The sequence below is a fragment of the Epinephelus fuscoguttatus genome, linkage group LG21 (genome assembly GCF_011397635.1).
Source record: "Epinephelus fuscoguttatus linkage group LG21, E.fuscoguttatus.final_Chr_v1".
Classification (NCBI taxonomy): Eukaryota; Metazoa; Chordata; class Actinopteri; order Perciformes; family Serranidae; genus Epinephelus; species Epinephelus fuscoguttatus.
The window spans coordinates 34419608-34441680 of NC_064772.1; the positions used below are offsets into that span (position 1 = coordinate 34419608).

The 22073-nt window shown below is 42.8% G+C and overlaps 1 protein-coding gene across 1 annotated transcript in view; it reads left to right on the forward strand.

The window, feature by feature from the left end:
- The window catches only part of si:dkey-225n22.4 (collagen alpha-1(XXI) chain), an 86023-nt gene that overhangs the window by 47487 nt on the left and 16463 nt on the right, over nt 1-22073 (forward strand). Inside the window, exons 21-25 of the mRNA XM_049565648.1 lie at nt 5337-5390; nt 11919-11972; nt 15490-15561; nt 16076-16111; nt 18442-18486. Of these exons, the coding sequence (XP_049421605.1) occupies nt 5337-5390; nt 11919-11972; nt 15490-15561; nt 16076-16111; nt 18442-18486 (261 nt within the window). The remainder of the gene's footprint in view (nt 1-5336; nt 5391-11918; nt 11973-15489; nt 15562-16075; nt 16112-18441; nt 18487-22073) is intronic.

Sequence of the window (22073 nt, forward strand, 5' to 3'; positions counted from 1 at the left end):
CATAGATCTAAGTGCACAGAGGTCACCTTTCCACAACCACAAGCTTCATCCTTTCTTCATCCCCCTCTTTCTATTCCTGTCAGGAGAAGAGAACTCTGCGATGACGTTATGCCTGCAGTGACTTATCTGACACACACATACAGAGTGAGGAGGAGGAAGTAGGATGAGCCGTCCCTTGTATCTAGGCAACCACATATAATAACTATACATAGATGTCAAGCTAATTGTCAGTTGACCCAGCCAACACCAATCAAATCTGGCATTTCGAGTGTTCGCAGTCCTGGTTTGACTCCTTATTAATCAATAGACATTAAGTGGTATGGTCTTTTTTTATTGCTTGAAATGATGTGTTTCATTTTCCTATGTTGTCACAGTCGCTGTGTTTCTGCAGCAAACTCAAATTTAATTCTGGATTTTGTTAACGTCTGGTGCGCTCATAAACTGAAAGGGCTTAAAGTGTTCAGATAAGAAATGCCAGCACGAATCAGTCAAACCCTGACGCTCTGAAACCTTTAATTTCTAAATTGTGAAATCGTGTTATGACCGGAAGAATATGAAGAAAATAGGTTGATCCACACTGAATACATGCTCCCAAAAATGTAATTCTCAACATGTGACTAAGAAGGTCAATGTCAAGCCCCACCAACATTTACGTCATGGATGAGTTTTAAACCTTTGATTAGTGATGGCCAAATGAAGCCTCATGAAGCATTTTCTTTATTTTCTGAGCCCACTAGATGGCGCTCATGGTTTAAAGAGAGAGGCAATGGCAATTCATTGTGCTTTCAACCTTTTGTTGAACAAAAAGCGCCATCTAGAGGGCTCAGAAAATAAAGAAGATGCTTCATGAGGCTTCATTTGGCCATCACTACCTTTGATCACAAGTCCCACAAGGGGTGCACACAACTGGGGTGCGCAAAAACCACTACACTACGGAGCAGTCTAGAATCTTTCATTTTTCATTCTCAGTAACTGTTTATCCTGTTGGGGGTCGAGGGTAGGTTGGTAGTGATGGCCAAATGAAGCCTCATGAAGCATTTTGTTAATTTTCTGAGCCCACTAGATGGCGCTCATGCTTTAAAGAGAGAGTCTCAAGGAATGGCAATTCAGTGTGCTTTCAACCTTTTGTTGAACAAAAAGCGCCATCTAGTGGGCTCAGAAAATAAAGAAAATGCCTCATGAGGCTTCATTTGGCCATCACTAGAGGCTGGAGTCTATCCCAGCTGACACTGGGTGAGAGGCAGGGTTCACCCTGGACAGGTCACCAGACTATCACAGGGCTGACACATAGAGACAGACAACCATTCACACTCACATTCACACCTACGGACAATTTAGAGTCACCAATTACCCTGCATGTCTTTGGGCTGTGGGAGGAAATGTGAGGAGTTATTTGCCGATTAAACCCCATCGTGACGTGAATATTCAGAGGTAGAGAAGCCATGGCCATCTACTAGCGGAGGATACTGACGTTTGCCTGGGATATTAGCGCCAATCGTTGAGTGCAGTATCATGTAGGTAGCCCTCAAGTGATGAACGTCAACAGGAGGCAGCATTTTCAATCAACTCATAAATCCAGGACTAATTGTTTTAAAAAATGATTAGGAATTTGGAGTGTTGTGATGGGTGGGCTTTACCTGGGATTCACACCTGGTTTGAATCAGGTGGTGTCTATATAAGGAGGACATCTATTCAGTGAGTGGGTGCTTTTATTTAGTTAACTTTGATTTATATTAATGGGATGTGCAAACACTCCTCTGCAGAAGCAGGTTTACAGTTGGTAAACAATGGAAATAGCCATCATTGAGGTGAAGTGCAAAGTGCTGGACTTTATCAGAGATCAGGAGTGCCATGCCAGCATGCATACATGGCATCCTGACAACTATAGCAACTGATTTACACATTATTGATCAACACTCATGTTCTCTGCTGCACCTCAGCAATATACTGAGAGCCTTTCCTTAATACTGGTGACTCGTTATGGTCATCTGAAGGCAGCAGGTACCTGATCCATCTGCAGTCTCTACCTGGAGTGATGTGCACTGTCATGCACTGGTACCAGAAGATTTGAGATGAGACTTTTTGTCCCTACAATTATAGGTGTTATCATGATTAAGTGGTAATGTGATGTCCTCTTGTGTGTGCTCTGATAAGCACAGAGTCTCCGTCATGGCAGATGATTTTTACATTTTATATTGTGTGCAACCAGCAGCAGAATAACTGCAGAGCCTTGTGTGAATATGTGCACATCAAATGTGTCATTCTGCACAGTTTCTTCTGCATATCAAAAGGCACGTTGGAGACTGGCACATTGAAAAGTGTTCACACAGCTCCACGAAAAACTGTGAATCGCTTAAAAGTTCTCGTTCAGCTTATAAATTCCTCAGGACCGTCCGTTCCTGTCAGTCTTTCAACTGGGCTAAACACAGAGGAACCTGAGTACCAGCTGCAAATTTTTTGTCTAGACGAGGCTGGCTAACACATCGCCTGGAACTCCACACTTTTTAATTATAACACAGGTAGATGTATGGCTGTGATGAGCAACATGGTGTGATAGAGACTGTTCGGGTTTTAAATTAAAGCTGGAGAATAATTTCTCTCCCAAGTCCAAGACATAAAATTTCCTCCGAGGAAAACTCTCTGCAGGATTCCCAAACTGTCCGTGTGTCATGACGGTGAGAGCTCTGTGATTAAAGGGGGTGAAAGTGATAAACCGTGATTGCCACAGCCTCTGATGCACCCACCTAAACAATGTCTTGTTTTCTTATATCATCCCCTGCCCAACTGCGGCACCAGTGCACCAAGAGAGCACGGCCATGAAATTAGCAAAACAGGGTTTGGCACACTCCCGACACTTGGCAGGGCGCACCTGACTCCGATCTGGCTGTGCAGCTTGGTTCATAATAATAGAGCCCGCGGTGCTCTGAAGACACACAAGAGGACACCGCATTACCACTTTATTATCATAATACCTAAAAGCAGGGGGACAAAAAGTCTCATAATACCCCATGTTCCAGTGCCAGTGTTTGACAGTGTGCAACATCACTCCAGTTAGAGACAGCAGATGGAACAGATAGCTGCTGTATTCAGATGACTGTAAAAAGTCACAAGTGGGAAGGAAAAGCCCTCACTATAGTACTAAGGTACACGAGTGGATATGAGTGGGGATCAGTAATGGGTACGCCTTGATCTGACATTGTCAGCTTAAATCAGTTGCTACAGTTGTCAAGACACCATCTATGAATGCTGGAATGGCACTCCTGATCTCTGATAAAAAATGATAAGTTGCCTAATGAGAGGTAACGACCTTTTGTGATAACTTTTTCTCAGAGTAATGAAATTATTATGATCTTGAAATAATGGCATTAAAAAAATAGAGCCAATCTCAAGCGTCAAATATTCAATTTTAAATCAGTTGGACATGATTTTATTTATACAGTTTATATCAGCTGGAGCAGAATGGCAAATTGGCCCTTGCCAGAGGCATAAATATGGATAAATTCGCCTGCTTGGACCACAGCCATCTTAGAGTGTGACCGTCATTTTGATCTCAACTACACACAGTTTTGTAAACCAGTGGCATGAAGTGTGGGACCAATGGCCCCTTCTGTACTTCCTATCCTCCTACCTCCAGCTAGTGATGGCCAAATGAAGCCTCATTTAGCATTTTCTTTATTTTATGAGCCCACCAGATGGCGCTTTTTGTTCAACAAAAGGTTGAAAGCAAACTGAATTGCCATTCTTTGAGCCTCAGAAAGTGGGCTCAGAAAATAAAGAAAATGCTTCATGAGGCTTCATTTGGCCATCACTACCTCCAGCCTCCTTGCTCGGGTCATGCCCCATACGTGACCCCATTCATCTTGTATGATTGCGACCTCTTGGGCTGAAAAAAGAAAAATGAAGCCAACACGTAAGTGCAAAGAGCTGCAGGTCCTCTAATGACCACTTGAGGCTGGCTCCAAAAGTGAATCAATACCCATAGGTAGTGATGGCCAAATGAAGCCTCATGAAGCTTTTTCTTTATTTTATGAGCCCACTAGATGGCACTTTTTGTTTGACAATTAAGTGTGCTTCCAACCTTTTGTTATTCTTTGAGCCTCTCTCTTTAAACCATGAGCGCCATCTAGTGGGCTCAGAAAATAAAGAAAATGCTTCATGAGGCTTCATTTGGCCATCACTACCATGGATCCATGTTACAATGCCCCAGTTTGCAATAGAAATAAACATGTTTACAGCCTGGTACAAAAAACAGTTTTGGTCTCTGTAGCTAATTCCCCGTTCATGACAACTATAGGCAGCTTGGATTTTTATATAACTCGCCTGTTTAATTGTTATTATGGCTTAAAGTTATGCATAATTAAGTGCAAGCCACTTTGAGTGACAAGTTCTCTGCTAATAGTGTCCTCGGCTTTTCAGCCCTCCACACCACCAGCCTCTCACCAAATATGTTGACTTCTGGCTCCACAAACTCGACTCGACACGATAGCTATGTCCATTATTTTCAGCCTATGACTGTGATGTCATCACGCTGACAAAATCTACACATAGAAAGACAGACATATAAATGCCTGGCAACATACTGAAATGGCATCTGTGGTAGTTCCCGATACACTTGGTGTCACCAAAACCACATTTCACCCTGATGACACACACACAGACTCATGAGGTGAAAACAATACCAGCCGCTGTGATGTTGTCACAGCTAGTAATAACTGCAAGCACTGCTGATTTTTGCTTCAGTACAACTCCATGGCATCATAGTATCAAATATTTTGATATTAAATTTAAAACTGGGATTTATTGGTATTCATATTAGGAACATTCTGTGACCTGAATCAGCAAATACGCCATTTTGTGTAGCAATATTACATTTATGATGAGTATCCATATTTTTGTGGTTTGGCTTTTTATTCAATAGAGACACATATTACCTGTTTTTCCCTCACGGTCAATCAGATTACTGGACAGTAGGTTTATTTGTGTGTGTTTCTCTCGTGAAGGCATGTGGGAAGATAGAGCTGGGCTCTTGATACAGCAGAATGCTTTGTTGAATATGTAAACTGGTGTGTGTGTTTGCACGCGCAAAGCGTGCAAGTGCAGACGTGCATGAGTTTGTATGTGAATGTGTGTGTGAGTGGACCTGAGCCATCTCATTTCTCCCTCAGTGCCTCCTGACTAAGCCGTCACGCACTCTGTCACATTCAGCCCAAAGCACTGTGCCTGTCTCTTTCATCTCATTCTCTCTTTCTCCCTCTCATTCCCTTCCTCTCTTGTCCCCTTCCCTCCCCTCCCTCTCCCTTTCCCCTTCTCTCCCCCCAATATCTCCCTCTGTCCAGGGAATCCAAGGGCCCCGGGGGCCGCCCGGAGAGATCGGCCGCGATGGTCCCAAGGTCTGTGCGTTGAACGTTATAATTAGTTATTATGCTAATGGCCTGCTGCTCCCCAGCCGCTCGGCTATTCTCAGCCTGTTCTAATGCTGTACCCTCCCTCCCTGTTCTCTTGATGTTCCCGTGGAGAAAACTGCATTTTGCTGAGAGGGAGGCAACTTGTTTGGAATCAAATTGTAGGTGTTTTCTGAGTATGTGATAAACGCTGTTCTGTCAAGGACGGTTCATATTTGGACTGTTGGTGTGGGTATTTCTCTCCTTCAGACAGCAGGTTTGACTCTTTCAGACATCTCTGCAAAGTGAAGTTTGACCATATTTTACTTAATTAGGGGTCTGGTTACAGATTGAAGGGGAACTCCAGTGATTTGTTATTGCACTTTTGGTGGATTTGCAAGAGGCAAATAAATAAAAAAAGAATAGTCAGAGATGGTGACTTTTAGCCCCCTAAACCAGCAAAAATGACAAGTAAACTAACCTTTATCTGCAGAATCACTGGAGTGCTCCTCTCTGCAAAGACAAGCACACGGGGCATTTTCATATTTCCCTGACCTTGAAACGCACATTTCCTGTCCCTTTGGAATTTGTATACTCAGCACAGCATGCACGACACAGAGATGGAAGGAGAGTGAGGGAATGATGGGAGCTTCATGCATATGAAGGTGAACATGTACTCTCTGACAGCGTGCCGCTGCGAATGAGAACCAGCGGAGTCACACCTGATAATTTGGTGATACGATCAGTCAGTAAGCACACCTGAATAGATAAACACACAACATGAATAAACACTTCTAATTACACACAGCCTAACACCTGTATGGGAACTTCCCTATCAGCTGATTAAATCCCCAAAGACGTCTGAAGGCTGTGTTCCCTCTGCAGCAGATAATTAGAGATGGAACACACAACATACGAGGAGAGCAGCACCATTACACACAATGATCCGCCATGGTGTTACTTTGATTAAGTCATGCATAACCAACATCAGGCTGCTGCTTAACAAACGACACAAACCACTGCAGCTCCGCACACATCAAACATGTTGGTTAGAAGCTGGTGTGGTTCTGGTTTACCTGAGTCATCCTTAGAGTGGAACAGGACTGTGTGACTTACAGCCCAACACTTTCAGTATAGAACCAACAGTAACCCTTCAGACATGGTACCTAGACCCTCGGTCTGTTCAGACAGTCCTCTTAAATGTGGGCGGGGTTGTTGTCACTCACTGCTCCGTCCAGCACTCGCTGTATTTCCTCCTTTATCAGTCTGCACCTGGTTTATCGTCCACAGAACGAGGCTGCACGCCCACATTTTCAGAACAAAATACAACAGGCTGCAGTGAGAGTCTCTCTCCATGGGATATTTAAAAATAACAGCTTTGTGCATTTAATCCTTCTCAGGCAAGCTCAGGGGTTTAGTGTTGCTGTAGCCCACAGGAACAATGCTCTGCAACGCTTTTTTTTTTTTTTAGAATATATGCAGCACACATAACCCAGCCAAAATTAATTTATATAAACACTTGAAGACCCACTCATTACTAAAAGTGTCCATCATATAAAAACTAGAGTGATGGTCAAAGTTGTCACAGTGAAATTTAAGGTGTGTTGATGGATTCATGTCATCACCTCATGCACTGAGTAACATTACAAGTTAACATTCCACCTTAAAAGTTGTACTGATATCAAAATATAATCATAATTATTTCGAATAGGGTGACTTTTCTTACTTAATGAAATAGTTTCGATTTTTCGGAGTTGGGTTTTATATAATGTACATATCCACAACTACAGTAGATGTCAGTCGGCATGTCCCCAGTTTGGAGAAACAGATGTAAGTACCATGATGGAAGCTAACGTGTTGTTCACACTGGACACAGAGAATGCCCCAATGTGTCCATTGTCTCACAGCCGTCCGTCAGCAGTTGCCTGGCCTTTCACACCAGAACAGTGGTGTAAGGTAGTGATGGCCAGATGAAGCCTCATGAAGCATTTTCTTTATTTTCTGAGCCCACTAGATGGCGCTTTTTGTTCAACAAAAGGTTGAAAACACACTGAATTGCCATTCTTTGAGCCTCTCTCTCTTTAAACCATGAGCGCCATCTAGTGGGCTCAGAAAATAAAGAAAATGCTTCATGAGGCTTCATTTGGCCATCAGTAGTGTAAGGCAGGCTATCCTGCACATATCATCTTGTCACATGATGAGGGACTTGACACTGGATAAGATCAACATACATGTTACCCAGAAATCATCACTGCATGTCTTTAACAGAAAATACCAAAGAAAATAAAAAGTATTAATTTAATTTATAGAATAGTCAAATAGTCATATAATTTTGTCATAAATATTACTATTTTACAAAAAAGACAAAAATAAACATGATGGAGTTGGGTTTGCCTTTTTAAGGCCATATAGAGCAAATGGTTCTGTTTTTAATTTAATGTGGGTTCCTCTTTGAACACAGGCATATTTTCAAGGTGCAAAGGTCCCTCATAAGGGTTCACTCTCCACCCAACATATTGCTGGAGCACCCCCCATCTCACGGGCTCTGTTCGCACGTGTTAATGAGATGCATGTTTTATCATTTATCATAATTAGATCATTTATATCGTATACATCTTAATGCTATTTATAATATATTATCAGTTTGCTTCTTGCAAGATTCTTTCGTGGGTTGCGGAAAAAATAAACCAGGCGCCTAAACTATCAGTGGAGGTCGTGAGCCTGCAGCCTGTGTGAACAGCCCAACTGGTTAACATAGGCATGGAAAAGAAGTGGCCAGCACTCTGTTAAAGGAAATCAGCGTGCTTCACAATGCCTCTGCATCCAATGTGGACCCATCGTAAGCACTTTATTACTGTGGTTTAGAGGCAGCAGCACAACGTATTTAAAAAAGGCCTACCTAAAAAATCAATATCAGTCAAGAGGACGCTATATTTAGAATATTTTCACCGCTTTACCTTGCCGTCAGACAGCTCCTTTCCTTTGGCAGTTCATTTAAACTGTAGAACTTCAGTATTCCTATGCATCGCTCTCTTTCTGCCCAGTCAGTCTCCCTCTGCAAACATTTTTTCTTCTCTATACACTGGTTCATGAAGGTATCCTTTTGTCTCCACTGTGAGCAGCATTTTGTCATCCCTGTTGTTACCACGTTTTTTAATTTTCTTGAACCCTGTTACCTCTCAGTGACAGCTTACCGACTCCGAACCAAAGTTGGGAATACGCTGGTTCATTAGCATTCATTTTGGCTCGTTATTAGCAGGTAACTAGCTTCTAGCTGTCTGAATCACTCCGCTGAAGGAAGGATAGTGAGGCATTCAGGTGCCGTTTACCAACAATGGGCTCTAGTTTCCTGGCGCAGCGCAGGGTGGGGAACCCTGCGCAGAGCTAGTTTCGAGCAGCGCAACCCAAGGCACACTCAGTTTGGTAGTTTGGCAGACCGAGGTGCGCTGAGATGGGTGTGGCGGCGCAGCAGGGGGAGGTGTCGACAGATCCAGCTTGGTGCAGTGACAGTTTTGTGCCAAAGGTGCGCTAAAAGCTCGTCAGCTGAAACCAGGTCTACTGTCAGCGCAGGCGGAGCGCAGCCGGTGTAAGCCAAGTTTGGCTGATTGGCGGACAGTGCGCACACGTCACCAAAACCTCACAGGCAGGTTTCCAGAATATCAGGCACATTAACAATGCAATGAATATCCCACAAAACCACTATTCAATGCAACTATCTGCAATCAGCACATAAATGTATCTCTATATCAACTGTCCCATCACATCTGATGTTAGATCAAAGGGGATTGGCACCGTTTGGCACGCGTAATGGAAACCCAACCTGATTTGATTAAACAGCTGCAAACTAATGAGTTCGCCACCTTCGCGTGGCACATTTAAGGGCGAGGAGAGGGGCTCATTTGATTGGTGTGATGTGTGTAAAACCCACTCCACGCCTTCTTTCCTCCCTCTTTCTGACTTGCGCCGGTAGAAGGGGTGGAGGTGGGAAAGAGGAGTAGCTGCGCCAGTGCGCACGGTGTGCCAAACTTACAAAACCCACCTGGCCACACCCAGTTGGCGAAGCGCAGGTGTGCTGCGCCCCCGCCGCGCCCGGTCTGTGAAACAAGAGCCCAAAGGCTTTATTGCAGTCTTCACCACAAAACAACAAACATGGCCTCCACATGAGGGTAACAGGTCATGTAGACACTGTTTTCTGACACGTCAAACTCATAGTTGTGCTTATGTGTAGGAATGCAAAAGTTCTGTGGTGGAGAAAATGTAGTGCCAAAGGAAAGGGGCTGTCTGTCGGCAGGGTAAAGTGGTGAAAATTTTTTCAATATAGTGTTCACCTAAACTGATATTGATTTTTTTTAGGTGGCTAAAATACGTTTTATTGCTGCTCCTGTCCACAGCAGCACATTGCTGAACTTCTGTGTCAGCACTCTTGTCTGCTCCTCCAAACTAGAGGGTTTGCCCATCAACCTGTATTGTAGGTAATACACTGACTGTGGATAAGTACCTCATACAACCCCACTTCAAAAAATCTGAACTGTCCCATTAACAAGTACTTTTAATACTTTAAATACTTTTTGCTGATAACACTACAATGCAGTGAGTCCACATCAGCCACAACAGTCCAGAATTATCCAATAACTGTTATGTGGTGTGGAGAAGGACCCAAACACAGGAGACAGCAGACCACAGGCGTTCACAAAGATCACGCACAGAAACAGCAACTGAACATTACACAACCAAAACCAGGACCCAACAAAGACTGATCTGAAAACCAGGACTTAAATACAAACTAGTTTGACGAGGGGACGAAGTGCAGGTGGAGAAAAAGGGTGGAGGAGTTCAGGTGAGGGGAATAAGGTGATGAGGCAGAAAAACAGGCAGGAAGCTGATTGACTGGGAAAAAACTCAGGAGCAGGGAAGGACTAATGAGGCTAATGCAGGGCAGGTGTGTAGCTGGGTAAACGAGGGGAAGGCACTAATTGGGGGAGTAAGAACAGGTGAGTGATACTAATCAGTCACATTTAAGTCCACTTTATAGTGAGTCCGCCATTTTGTAGTGGTGTCCGAATGTATAGTGGGAATTGACCTATAGCTAAGCCACGCCCCCTCCACTCACTCGGACAAACTATCAACATTCAGTGACCGGCGCTATGGCAGGTGTCACAGTACACGGCATTTCGCAGGAGGCAACTGATGATTTTTGGGGACATAATGATCAGATGTCATTGAGAAGTAACCGAAAGGGCCTAAACTACGCATTGGAGGGATATATTCATCATTTTATTGTTGAGAAGGTCGATGAAAAGCTTAAATTACAAGCCAAAATTTACAGGTCACAGTGTACGCTTGTGAACCGCATCTGGTTGCCGTCACCATCAAAGACAACAAGTTAAAGTGCCACTGAAGTTAAGAGCTGGGTCGCAGCCAGCTCTGATTTGTGCTGTAATGGTGTAATGCATAATGTTATACATTAAATTCACATGTTATTACATGACTGATGGGTAAAACAAACTTCAACACAACAAATTTATTTTGAATTTACTTACATTAGTTGGACAGGTCGCACTGCTCTCTCTTCTCTTGTCTGTGTGCCAGTGTAACGTAGTGTATCGTAGAGTAGTGTCTGAAAGCGGTTTTGCATCTTGCAGATTAGCTCACTAGTTATTGCTCTACACTCTTTATATAGTGAGTAGTGAATGAGTGAATGATTTCGGACACAGCCAAAGACTAAGGCGGGAAAACACACAAAGACAGGAAATAAAGCCAGACATGACACATGAGGAGTGACTCTTCAAAATAAAACAGGAAACAACTCAAACATGAATGAACACGAAACAAGGAAGAACCCAAACAGAAAATTAGAAAATCCTAGAGATAAGACCACGAACAAAAAAAATCCTGAATCGTGACATCATTGTTAAAGACACACATGCACACACACAAATGTCCATTGAAGACAATGTGACACCAAGGAAACAGGGAGCAAAAGAGAGCATGACAGAGGAGTTGGACAATCTTTTTTATTGAATAGTCATAAAAATGTGGATTACACTCAGAAAACATGACACAACCAACCGAAATTCTGCTTTTGGCAGTTCATTATTTGTCAAGGTACGAATGCACATGTTGCCCCTCTGAGCCTCTCTGTATGATTCAACACAGCGCTATCATTTTTCGTACTTAGAGAAGCTGTCTCTCTTCTAAATTCCTTGAGCTGCTTTCTTGATACACCACTGTCACACCTTGTGCGATCGGCACAGCTGTTGGAAGAGGGAAGAGAGCAGTGATGTGACTGGCTGAGAGGGTAATGATTAATCACCACATACTGTGATTTATATTCCACTTCAGACAACCTCTTTGTGCATGCTGTGCTGCACTCCGCGCAGCTTGCAGCTACTCTGATATGCTCTCGCTGACCCGTGTGCTGGTCTTTGTGATGGTTAAAATAGAGCCCTAAGATTTGTCAGGGATTAGAGTTTGGAATGAGTGTAATCAACATAAGGCCCCCACAAGCATTGTCAGCTGTGTGTGTGTTTTATTTAGGGGACGTGTGGCGATCCAGGGCTCACCGGTCCTCACGGTCCACCAGGCCAGAAGGTGAGCAGCCGATTATCAAACACATTGTATATTTTCCTTTTTCCCTCTGTCTTCATCACTTTCCAGCGCTGCATCCTCCTTTTTTACATCTCTTTTGTTTGCATTACCTCTGTCTTTTTGCCTTTGCTATTCCCATTTCATTTGATCTTTTGTAGATAATTACAGGCGTTACATCACACCAAGGGTTTGTCGAGAGTGGGGACAAACAGTAGTTAACCCATCTGAGAGGAAAAATCCATATACAGACGCTTCTTAAGATCTCTAATTAAGACATATTTAATTTATTTAATCCATAAACAACTCAATTTATGGTTTTATGGTTTATGGTTTTTTATGGTTTGTAGGTAATGTCACATCACAGTGTTACATACCTTGACAACATGACATTACATATAAGTATGTAGGTGAAATTATGTAACAAAGGTACATTTTTTAACTAACACCATTATCTGTATCTGTTTAACCAACTAAATTAGCTGTATCCATATTTGTACTCGCAATGGGTGGAGTTTAAGCTGGAAGAGGGTGGTGTTCAAACCGGAAATAAGGTGAGACTTAACTGGGAGTTGTTACTTGAAACCTGAAATTGATATGGGTCCTGTAGTGCAGTGGTGTGTTGGAGACTATATGCAGATATATGGGGCATACTCACTTCCTCCTTGATAACCTACACATCTACCAAGTAGTACACCCACCTCATTAACTACTAGAAATCGATGTGCCAGACACAGTTGGTGAGCACAGGTTTTGGTTTCTATACAGACACAGTGGTTCCAAACCTGGCAACCTCAGCAACTAGACATTAAAACATCAGCATGTAACTCCACCATAAACTTTGGAGAGAGCCAGGCTAGCCGTTGCCCCGTTTCTAGTCTGTATACTGAACTAGTCTAATTGCCTCTGGGCTCTAACTAGTAGCTGATGTGCTGATGTGCAGACAAGACAGTGGTATCCTCTCATCCATCTCTTAGCAAGAAAGCAAATAAGTGTGTGTTTCAAAATGCTTAAATACGCTTTTAAATCAAACCAAGCAGATTTTGAGTTGTGGCCTAAAGTTTCTATCCACTTCTGTTCTGGACTTTCTTCATATAGCGTCTGTTTTTCACTCCAAAGCAAGAGAAAAGGTGTAGGAACCAGTTCAGGTTCTCTTTTTCCTAGTGATGGCCAAATGAAGCCTCATGAAGCATTTTCTTCATTTTCTGAGCCCACTAGATGGCGCTCATGCTTTAAAGAGAGAGTCTCAAAGAATGGCAATTCAGTGTGCTTTCAACCTTTTGTTGAACAAAAAGTGCCATCTAGTGGGCTCAGAAAATAAAGACAATGCTTCATGAGGCTTCATTTGGCCATCACTAGCCAGAACCCTTTCCACCAATTTAGCTCTAATTCTTGAACTGGTTCCAGTCAGGAGTCTTGGAACCTTGGTGCTATCTAGCAAACAAGCCCACGTTTCCACCAGTTTTGTGTGAGGCCATTGTGATCAAGAATGTGTCATCAACAGAGGTTGTTGCACAATGCATGACAGACGTAAACTGTGGTAGTGAAATGCAAGTTTTGTTCTGTTATTATAGGTATTTGTTTATGCCTGTCACGGGTGCAGCATCAAAGACAGAAGGACAGTTTGTAATAGTCTTGTAACGAAACAGACAAGTGAGACAGTGAACAAGATCAGCTCCTGGGCTCGAGGCTTCCTGGAGCACAGGTTTAGTCCGGAAGCTGTGGCGAGTCTATGGTGTCTGCTGGGCGCACACAAACAGCAAAAAGTTCAATAATGTGCAGTGTTACTGTGAGGGAGCAGACAGGAGGCCATGTTAGAAGAGCTGAGGATCTGATACCACGAGGAAAACCACCATATCTATGAGGACCCGACAGTAGGTTGGTCGCAACTGGTGAGGAGTCGAGGAGCAGGCGGTCTTAATGAGTGGGTGCTGTGGTGCACACACAAAGGCAGAATGTGCAGCCCTGTGGTGAGGTAAGCCACAGCACAGGAAATCACAGGTAGCAGAACAGGTGAATTCACAATGTAGAGCTAACTGGCAGAGGTGAACAGAAACCAGGAACACGGAAGCAGAACTCTTCATCAGGAACAAAAGGCGAAGTGGTTTACCAGGGAGCAGGCAAAGCAGGAGAGTCAGAGACGGAAAAGGTCGGCAACAAGGAAGCAGTCTGGAAATAAACAATCTAGGAAGAAGAGTCTGTGAAGCAGGAGTATAGTATGTATAGTGGCAGGGAGTAATAAGGCACAGGTGAGTGGAACCGGCTTGAGGAGGTGGGTGTGGTGGACCAGCAGGAGCGGGAGATGTGTGGACAGGTGATAGGCTGGCAGGTAGGTGTGGTGGAGAGGCGGGATGAGTGGAAATTTACTGAGAGTATGGCATGTATGGCAGGTCAGAAGTACACACTGTGACAATTCCCAAGAAAACAAGCAAGAACTTCCTTTTTTTGTCGGACAGTTTCTCGCTTGACTTCTCCATTTTTGGCTTCTCTGTATTCTCTTTGCACTTTAGGTCAGTTATAACCAGCTGAGAACCAGCTTTTCAGATTCAGAAGAATTTTGTTTGAAATGCTATGAACGATTTTAGAATAGGCGCAGGAAGTGAAATGGAAGCAGTTCAATGTTGTTGGAAAAGGGATACGAGTGTGTCCCACACTGCTGCCTGCTACGACTGTCTCTCCCTTAGCCTTCCTTTGCCAAAAAAAACATACACTATTTGCATCTTTATTCCCCAGTCCCAGTTATTCTATACTGACGGCTGCATGAGAGTGAAAATTTTTAAAGTTCCACATGGCGGTCAGATTAGTGAGGGTACTGCTAATTCCCCCCCGAGGGATCAGGGTGCGATCAGGGTGACAGCTTTTGCCTTTTCTCTTTTTTTAACCAACCTCATTCTCCGTCTGTTTCCTCTCATCCTGCCAGACACTTCTTACTTCACCAGCCTGCACTTTGGATCCCGCTCATGAGTGACAGTTACGCTTTTTTTTTTTGTTTAAGTGACATGTTTTGAGCAATTAAATGTCAATCATCGCAATTTAAAAAAAAAAAGAATCCGAGTTGTCTCTGTTGTGCTACTTAATTACAGGTAACCTTGGTTGTTTTGAAGGTGCCATCCTTCCAAGCATATATTACTTCAGCTTTTTGGAAACCAGTAATGAGTAATGAGTCATGAATAAAAGAGAGCTTGAAAAGTTTTCACTCAAACATCTTTATAACCCACATTTAACCAGCCTTGATTACTGGCTAAGAACATTTTCTTTCACGGCAGCAGCCTGGGAAGTTGTCACAGGGGGAAAGAATAGACAGCCACACAAACACAAACACACACACACCTGGAAACTGCTCAAGTTTTATATTTCCTTTTATCTGCTCCCTTGTCGGGTTTTTAAACAAAGACATGATGGTAACAACTGTTTTCCATCTAGTGTGAAATAAATGGCCAGTTTGAGGAACAACACAACATGTGAACTGTGTCTGAATGCAACCTATTAATTTCCAACATTGATAATCTTTCACCTCTAACAGGGCTCCCCAGGAGAGCCGGGCTTTCCAGGGCTGCCGGGTGACATGGGGATGCCGGGGTTCAAAGGTCACAAGGTGAGCGTCAATTCATACAATAACATACATGAACCAGTTATGATAGATGACCTGGTTGGTTTTGTTTGGACTTAACGACGCCGACAAATGGCAACTGAGGTGACACTTTATGAATGATTCATAGCTTTATCTGTCAGGAGTTCATTTACATGTTGTACTGTAGAAATGTTGACAGCTTAACATAATACAAACTTGTTAATGTATTATTCATTTCTTTTTGCTTTAGATGACATGATTACTTTTAATGGTGCTAAAGGTTGTCCTTCACACTTCAAAAGCGGTACGCCCAGGCTCATAAATACAGTGCAAGCAATCCTAATCCGGATCAGTCTCTTTAACATGCTGTGTTTTGTTTTTCTATACAATATATTGTCAGCAGGACAGTGATGCTAATTTTCTATTACAATTTACTCAAACAGCATGCTGTTTTTTTGGATGTCACACTGTCAGTGTCAAAACAAAGACCAGAAATTACTGTAAGTTGGACATGTTCTGATGTTCAGTGTCTTTCTAGGGGGAGAGAGGAGAGCCAGGCCCTAAAGGAAATCAGGTATTGTGCTCTTTCTTCACACTTTTACTGAAAGGTCATGTGCACAGTTAAAGGGATCCCCCAAAACTGAAAATACATATCTTTCCCCTTACCTGTAGTGCTGTTTATCACTCAAGATTGTTTTGGTGTGAGTTGCTGTGTGTGTGTGAGCCGGAAGGCAAAGCTTTCCATTTATTGGTCCATCTACGTCCCAACCCTCACCTATGGCCATGAGCTCTGGGTAGTAGAGACAGCCAAATGAAGCCTCATGAAGCATTTTCTTTATTTTCTGAGCCCACTAGATGGCGCTCATGGTTTAAAGAGAGACAATTCAGTGTGCTTTCAACCTTTTGTTGAGCAAAAAGTGCCATCCAGTGGGCTCATAAAATAAAGACAATTCTTCATGAGGCTTCATTTGGCCATCATTACTGGGTAGTGACCGAAAGAATGAGATCTTGGATACAAGCGGTGAAAATGAGTTTCCTCCGTGGGGTGGCTTGGCTCAGCCTTAGATATAGGGTGAGGAGCTCAGATGGGCCTCATGGGCACCTCCCTTTAGAGGTTTTCTGGGCACGTCCCACTGGTAGGGGGCCCCAGCATAGATGCAGGACATGCTCAAGGGATCACATATCTCATCTGGCCTGGGAACACCTTGACTGACTTTATGTCATATCAGCATTTTCTCAGTGATCAGAGAAACTGTCAGACAAACAAATAGGGAGCAAGAAATGTTCAGTTGAGCTGTTTATTATAAAATAACAGACTTACATTAAGACTTCTTTCTTTTTTTGAAGACTTTGTGACATTTGAACAAGTCCTTCAATAACATGGCATCAATGCTCTCTGTTTCTCTCTCCTCTTCCTACTTAATGCATTTCTCTGTCTCGGCCTCTTTCAGTCGGCTCTCTGGCTCTGTCCATAATTCAAAAACAGAATTCCAAAATATATTTTTCACTCAGTAAAACCATAATGAATAAAAGATAGGAATATAAACAATAAAAATAACAGACCTAAATGAAAACTTTTTTTTGGGTGGACATTAGAACATCAACATGTGCCAAAAATAACACTCAGCATCAGTATGTTACAGTACTGCATCTACTGTCTCTCAGCTCTTTTCTCTGGTGTCCACGGCAAATACACTAAATGCATACATTCAATGGTCAGGACACGAGAGACGTGTCAAGAAGTGCAGTGTAGCCAATCAGAGGCAGAATACGGCCAGTCTTTCCAAGAAAAGCCAATAACAAAAGCGGCGAGCAGAATAAACTGAAGGATTAGTATATTATGTCATATGAAGTGCTTCCCTTGTCTATATGCCTCAGTGTGGTGCTGACATCAGTCACATGACTTTTCCTCAGTTTTATTATCCTTAAATTTATCCAGACCTCTGCAGAAAGAAAGTGTGTTGCGCTTCAGAGCTTGTAACTTATACGGATGCTAACGGGCTACTTGGTCAATTCATTAACAACACTAATGGAAAGCTATCCGACTCAGAGACTAATGACGTTACCACAAGTGATGGCCAAATGAAGCCTCATGAAGCATTTTCTTTGTTTTTTTGAGCCCACTAGATGGCGCTTTTTGTTCAACAAAAGGTTAAAAGCACACTGAATTGCCATTCTTTGAGCCTCTCTCTTTAATAAACCATGAGCGCCATCTAGTGGGCTCAGAAAATGAAGAAAATGCTTCATGAGGCTTCATTTGGCCATCACTACGTGACTCCATTTGCTGCTCAGGATGCCAGTACTCCATTTCATCTGAACATAGCAAACTGCTATATTAATGCTCTTAATGTTATAAACAGAAACTTTAACACTGTAGCAACAAGATGCCACCCCTTTGTACATCCCTCATTGTTCAATTTGTGAGTGGTGCTGTGTTAACAATCAAAGCATGTGATGAATGCTCTGATTCGGTTGCTTCCCTTGACGTGCACTAATGGAAAACAGTGTGAGAGCCCAGAGGAGCAGAGGAAGGAGAGCAGTGTGTTACAGTGCTGCGGGATGCAGTTGGAAAGCCACACACGAGATAAAAAGTCAGGTTTGTTAAAGGTCACAACTAGCCAATTCCTATCCCCTCTCTCCCTGGGTTTCTCTTATTGCCTGCTAGTGGTAATCATGACCTTTTCTCCACTCACTCTCTCACACACACACACAGAATGAAGACATGGACCAGCACACAGCAATACACACACCTAAATCGACACACCCGTTGTTGCACACATCCACTCTCACCGATACACACACAGACACACACACACACACACACACACAACATGAAGCCATACCAGCACATGTGTAAACACACTCACACAAACATTCAGTTAATAATGATGTATCTCTTTGCAGGGGGAGCGAGGCAGAGATGGAGAGCCGGGGACTCCTGGTGTACCTGTGAGTGCAGAGTCCTCCTGCTTCCACTGGGTGGCAGCGAAGCTCATGTTTCTATAGCTCTAGCAGGGAGTCTGAGTGTTAAATGTGTGTGTTTGTGTGTGTGTGTGTGCAGTTACAAGGGACCAAATGTCCCCACAAGGGCATGAGGAGAAGGAAGAATATATTGTCCGGTCGGTCCTCACTTACAAGGAGCTAATTTGTGGTTAGAACTTGAGTTTTAATTTTTTGTCTGTCTGTAGCTAATATCATAAATCCCCCTGATACAAGTCACCATAAAGACTTTATCACAAAATAAATATGATTATAATAAACTCTACTAATATAACACCTCTCTGAAAGTGACTTTACAAGGTGCTTTACAAGATTAAAATCAGACAGCATATAAAAACACATAAAAATGCAATAAAAAGACTAAACAGAAAACACTACAAGCAAACAGCAGCACAGAGCGGGGCACAATACAAAACTGACTAAATGAGAAGAGACAAAATAAAAATGAGAGAATAAAACAGCACAGAAGCTCCAAACTGTGATATAAGATCAGAAAATCAAATAAAATATGTTGTGGAAAAGTAAACTTTCAGCAGGGACACAGGATGAGGTAACCGACTAAGCCGAGCTAATCTGTTTAGGAGATGTGTTCCAGACTCTCGGGGCCCTCGTGGCAAAGCGATGACTTTAGTGTTTAGACTCAGAACAACCATATGAGGATCACCAGTGGCGCTGGCAGGATTATATTTCATAGTAGTACGCACAGGAACTGCCTGTCCACTTGTAGGGTACCTTTACCACGTACAGTAGGTTCCCTACGCAGTCTACTCAGGGAGGGAGCAAGAGATTAATATTAACATTATAGACACAACACCATAAAACTCTGATTAGCCTACCACCTGCATTTCAAAGACAATTATAAAACTAATTATAATAATAAGAAGAACAATGACAACAATAGCCATATAATAAGCTTATTTATATAGCACCTTTCCATACAATAGATAGATAGATAGATAGATAGACAGATAGAAAGAATCAAACAGTATGTGGACAGTAATATACATGTAAATACAAGAAGACAAAAACAGATCAAAATAAAATATATGAAAATATATGAAATATGAAATATATACAATAATAAGTGGTACAAACATATTAAAAACACAAGAGAAATATACAGAAACAAAGTAAAAAATGTGAATGTCAAAAGACTTTAAAAGAGCTGCAGCAGCGTGAAATGTAAATAAAAAGTAAAAGTGTAAATTAGTGATGGCCAAATGAAGCCTCATGAAGCATTTTCTTTATTTTCTGAGCCCACTAGATGGCGCTCATGGTTCAAAGAGAGAGGCTCAAAGAATGCCAATTCAGTGTGCTTTCAACCTTTTGTTGAACAAAAAGCACCATCTAGTGGGCTCAGAAAATAAAGAAAATGCTTCATGAGGCTTCATTTGGCCATCACTAGTGTAATTAGAAAGAGTTTCAGACCTGTATCAGAAAGTCAGAGCTAGTTAAAGGCTAAAGTGGACAGATATATTTTTAGCCCACTTTGAGCAATATTTAGCAAACTACCTTCCTTGATATCTATCCGTAATGTGTTCCACAGCTTTGGGGCGTCTTTGACAAAGGGTCCCTGATCTTCTTCTGGCTGTTGCTGTGAACCTCCAGTAAACCAGCAGCAGATGATCGCAGTGCTCTTTGAGGCAAATAGTTAACAAGGAAAGCGAAACCTGACAACAACAGCCAGCAATAGCCCAGAGAAACGTACAGGCATTTAGCAGACAACAAACATCCTTACATCGTAACGTATCGTTACAACGTTAGCAGACTCGGTGCTCGTACTGCTGCTCTCTGCATATTTGCTGCTGAGGCTTATTTGTTTTCTTATTTCAAAAGCCTGAAAAATGCTCAGTTGTTTTCGTTTGCTCATTTCTAACTACTGTTGCTTGCTAACACACAAGATAGGTAACACAATATTTCTAGCATCACAACTGAGGGCCAGAAATGGTTTATCGTACCCTGACCCTGGCTTGTGACATGTGCAGCAATTGCGGCATCCAAACGTATTCGCATCATAGTCATTGAAAATAAAAATGAGGATCACAGTGTTACAGTTCAGATTGTTGGCAAGAGTGGAGAGGACCCACACACTCAGGCAGGACAGGCTGAATTACAGGCGTTTAACTAAAAATCGATGGCCAGTTTACAGACTTACAGCTGGCAACTTCAAGGCACTCTGAAGATGCACAGATATCTGTCAAGGTGAAGTCAGGAGGGCAGGTCAGAGACAGGCAGCTGGTCTGAGAGTGCGATTACACCATCTTGTAAAACAAAAAAATCAATTCATTTCAAGGGAATCACCACTTTCCTTTGCTGTAGAATAAACCGCTCCACAGACGGGGCATCGTTGTTGGACAGTTATTAGACACACACAGGTACAAATGTCTTTAATAAACTGTGCTGGACTCTGTGTTCCTTCAGGGACCGAGCTAACGAGCTTGCTAACTGAAAGTTATTGGTGGCTGAACTTCTTTAACTTGGCAAGTAAGCGAGTTCAGAAAGCTATCGCCGTCATTTTTCCATCTTTTTGACTTGTCACAGCAGGAAAAGTGCAGGTAAATGTACAGAGCCTTTCTATTCCTCCGATCACTCAAATTGCCTTTACACTATGAGTCACAGTCACACAAGGTGGTCGAGGCTATCATACAAGATGCCACCTGCTTCTCAGCCTCAAGTTGAACCCACACACACCAATGTAACAAACATCGGGAGCAATTCAGGGTTCAGTATCCTGCTCAGCAATGCTTCAACATGCAGACAGGAGGAGACGGGGATCAAGCCACCAATCCTCCAATAAGTGGACGACACACTCTATCTCCTGAGCCACAAACATTACGACATGCAAGGTACCCTGGGTACCAACCAGAATGGTTGTTGACGTTCTGGGATGCCGTGTCAAGTTCTGCCTCTTACATGTATCGTCTTCTTTCAAAATACACTTGAATGAAATGCACTACGTCAGTACAACACTGAAAATTGATTTTTTTGTGTTCCTTCAACAACAAAAGCATGTGGGTGGGTTTAGGAAAAAATAACAGGGTTTGGCTTTAAAGTCTTACAGGACATGAGCACTGCTCACCTGCGTGAAAGTCAGTGGCTGTTGGGCCAATCCACCACCCCTCCTACTCACGCTACTTGGGCTTTTGCAGGCCTAACTTTCGTTCTTGTCCTGTCGCATTTCCCTCTGACACCATTAAACTATAATGGCGACCAGCTGCATATCATGCCGATAATAAAGGATGGCTTTTTCGTCAGTGTCTGATGCCTAAGGTCACTGCCCAAGCACTGGATTTTGATGACTTCGGAGTGAAACAGGGTTGGCCCAGTGTTAGTAATAACATTAACAATGACTCTGTTCTGTTCAAGTGTCCCAGTAAACCATGACAGTGTGAGCCAGCATAAACAATGCCAGGACCCTAAAATGGGTGAAGTCAGGTTTTATTGGACATCCGGTAAAAGGGGACAAATACGGTTTTGCACCCTGGGTTCTTATTAGCAGCGCTAATAAGCCAGTGATGGCCAAATGAAGCCTCATG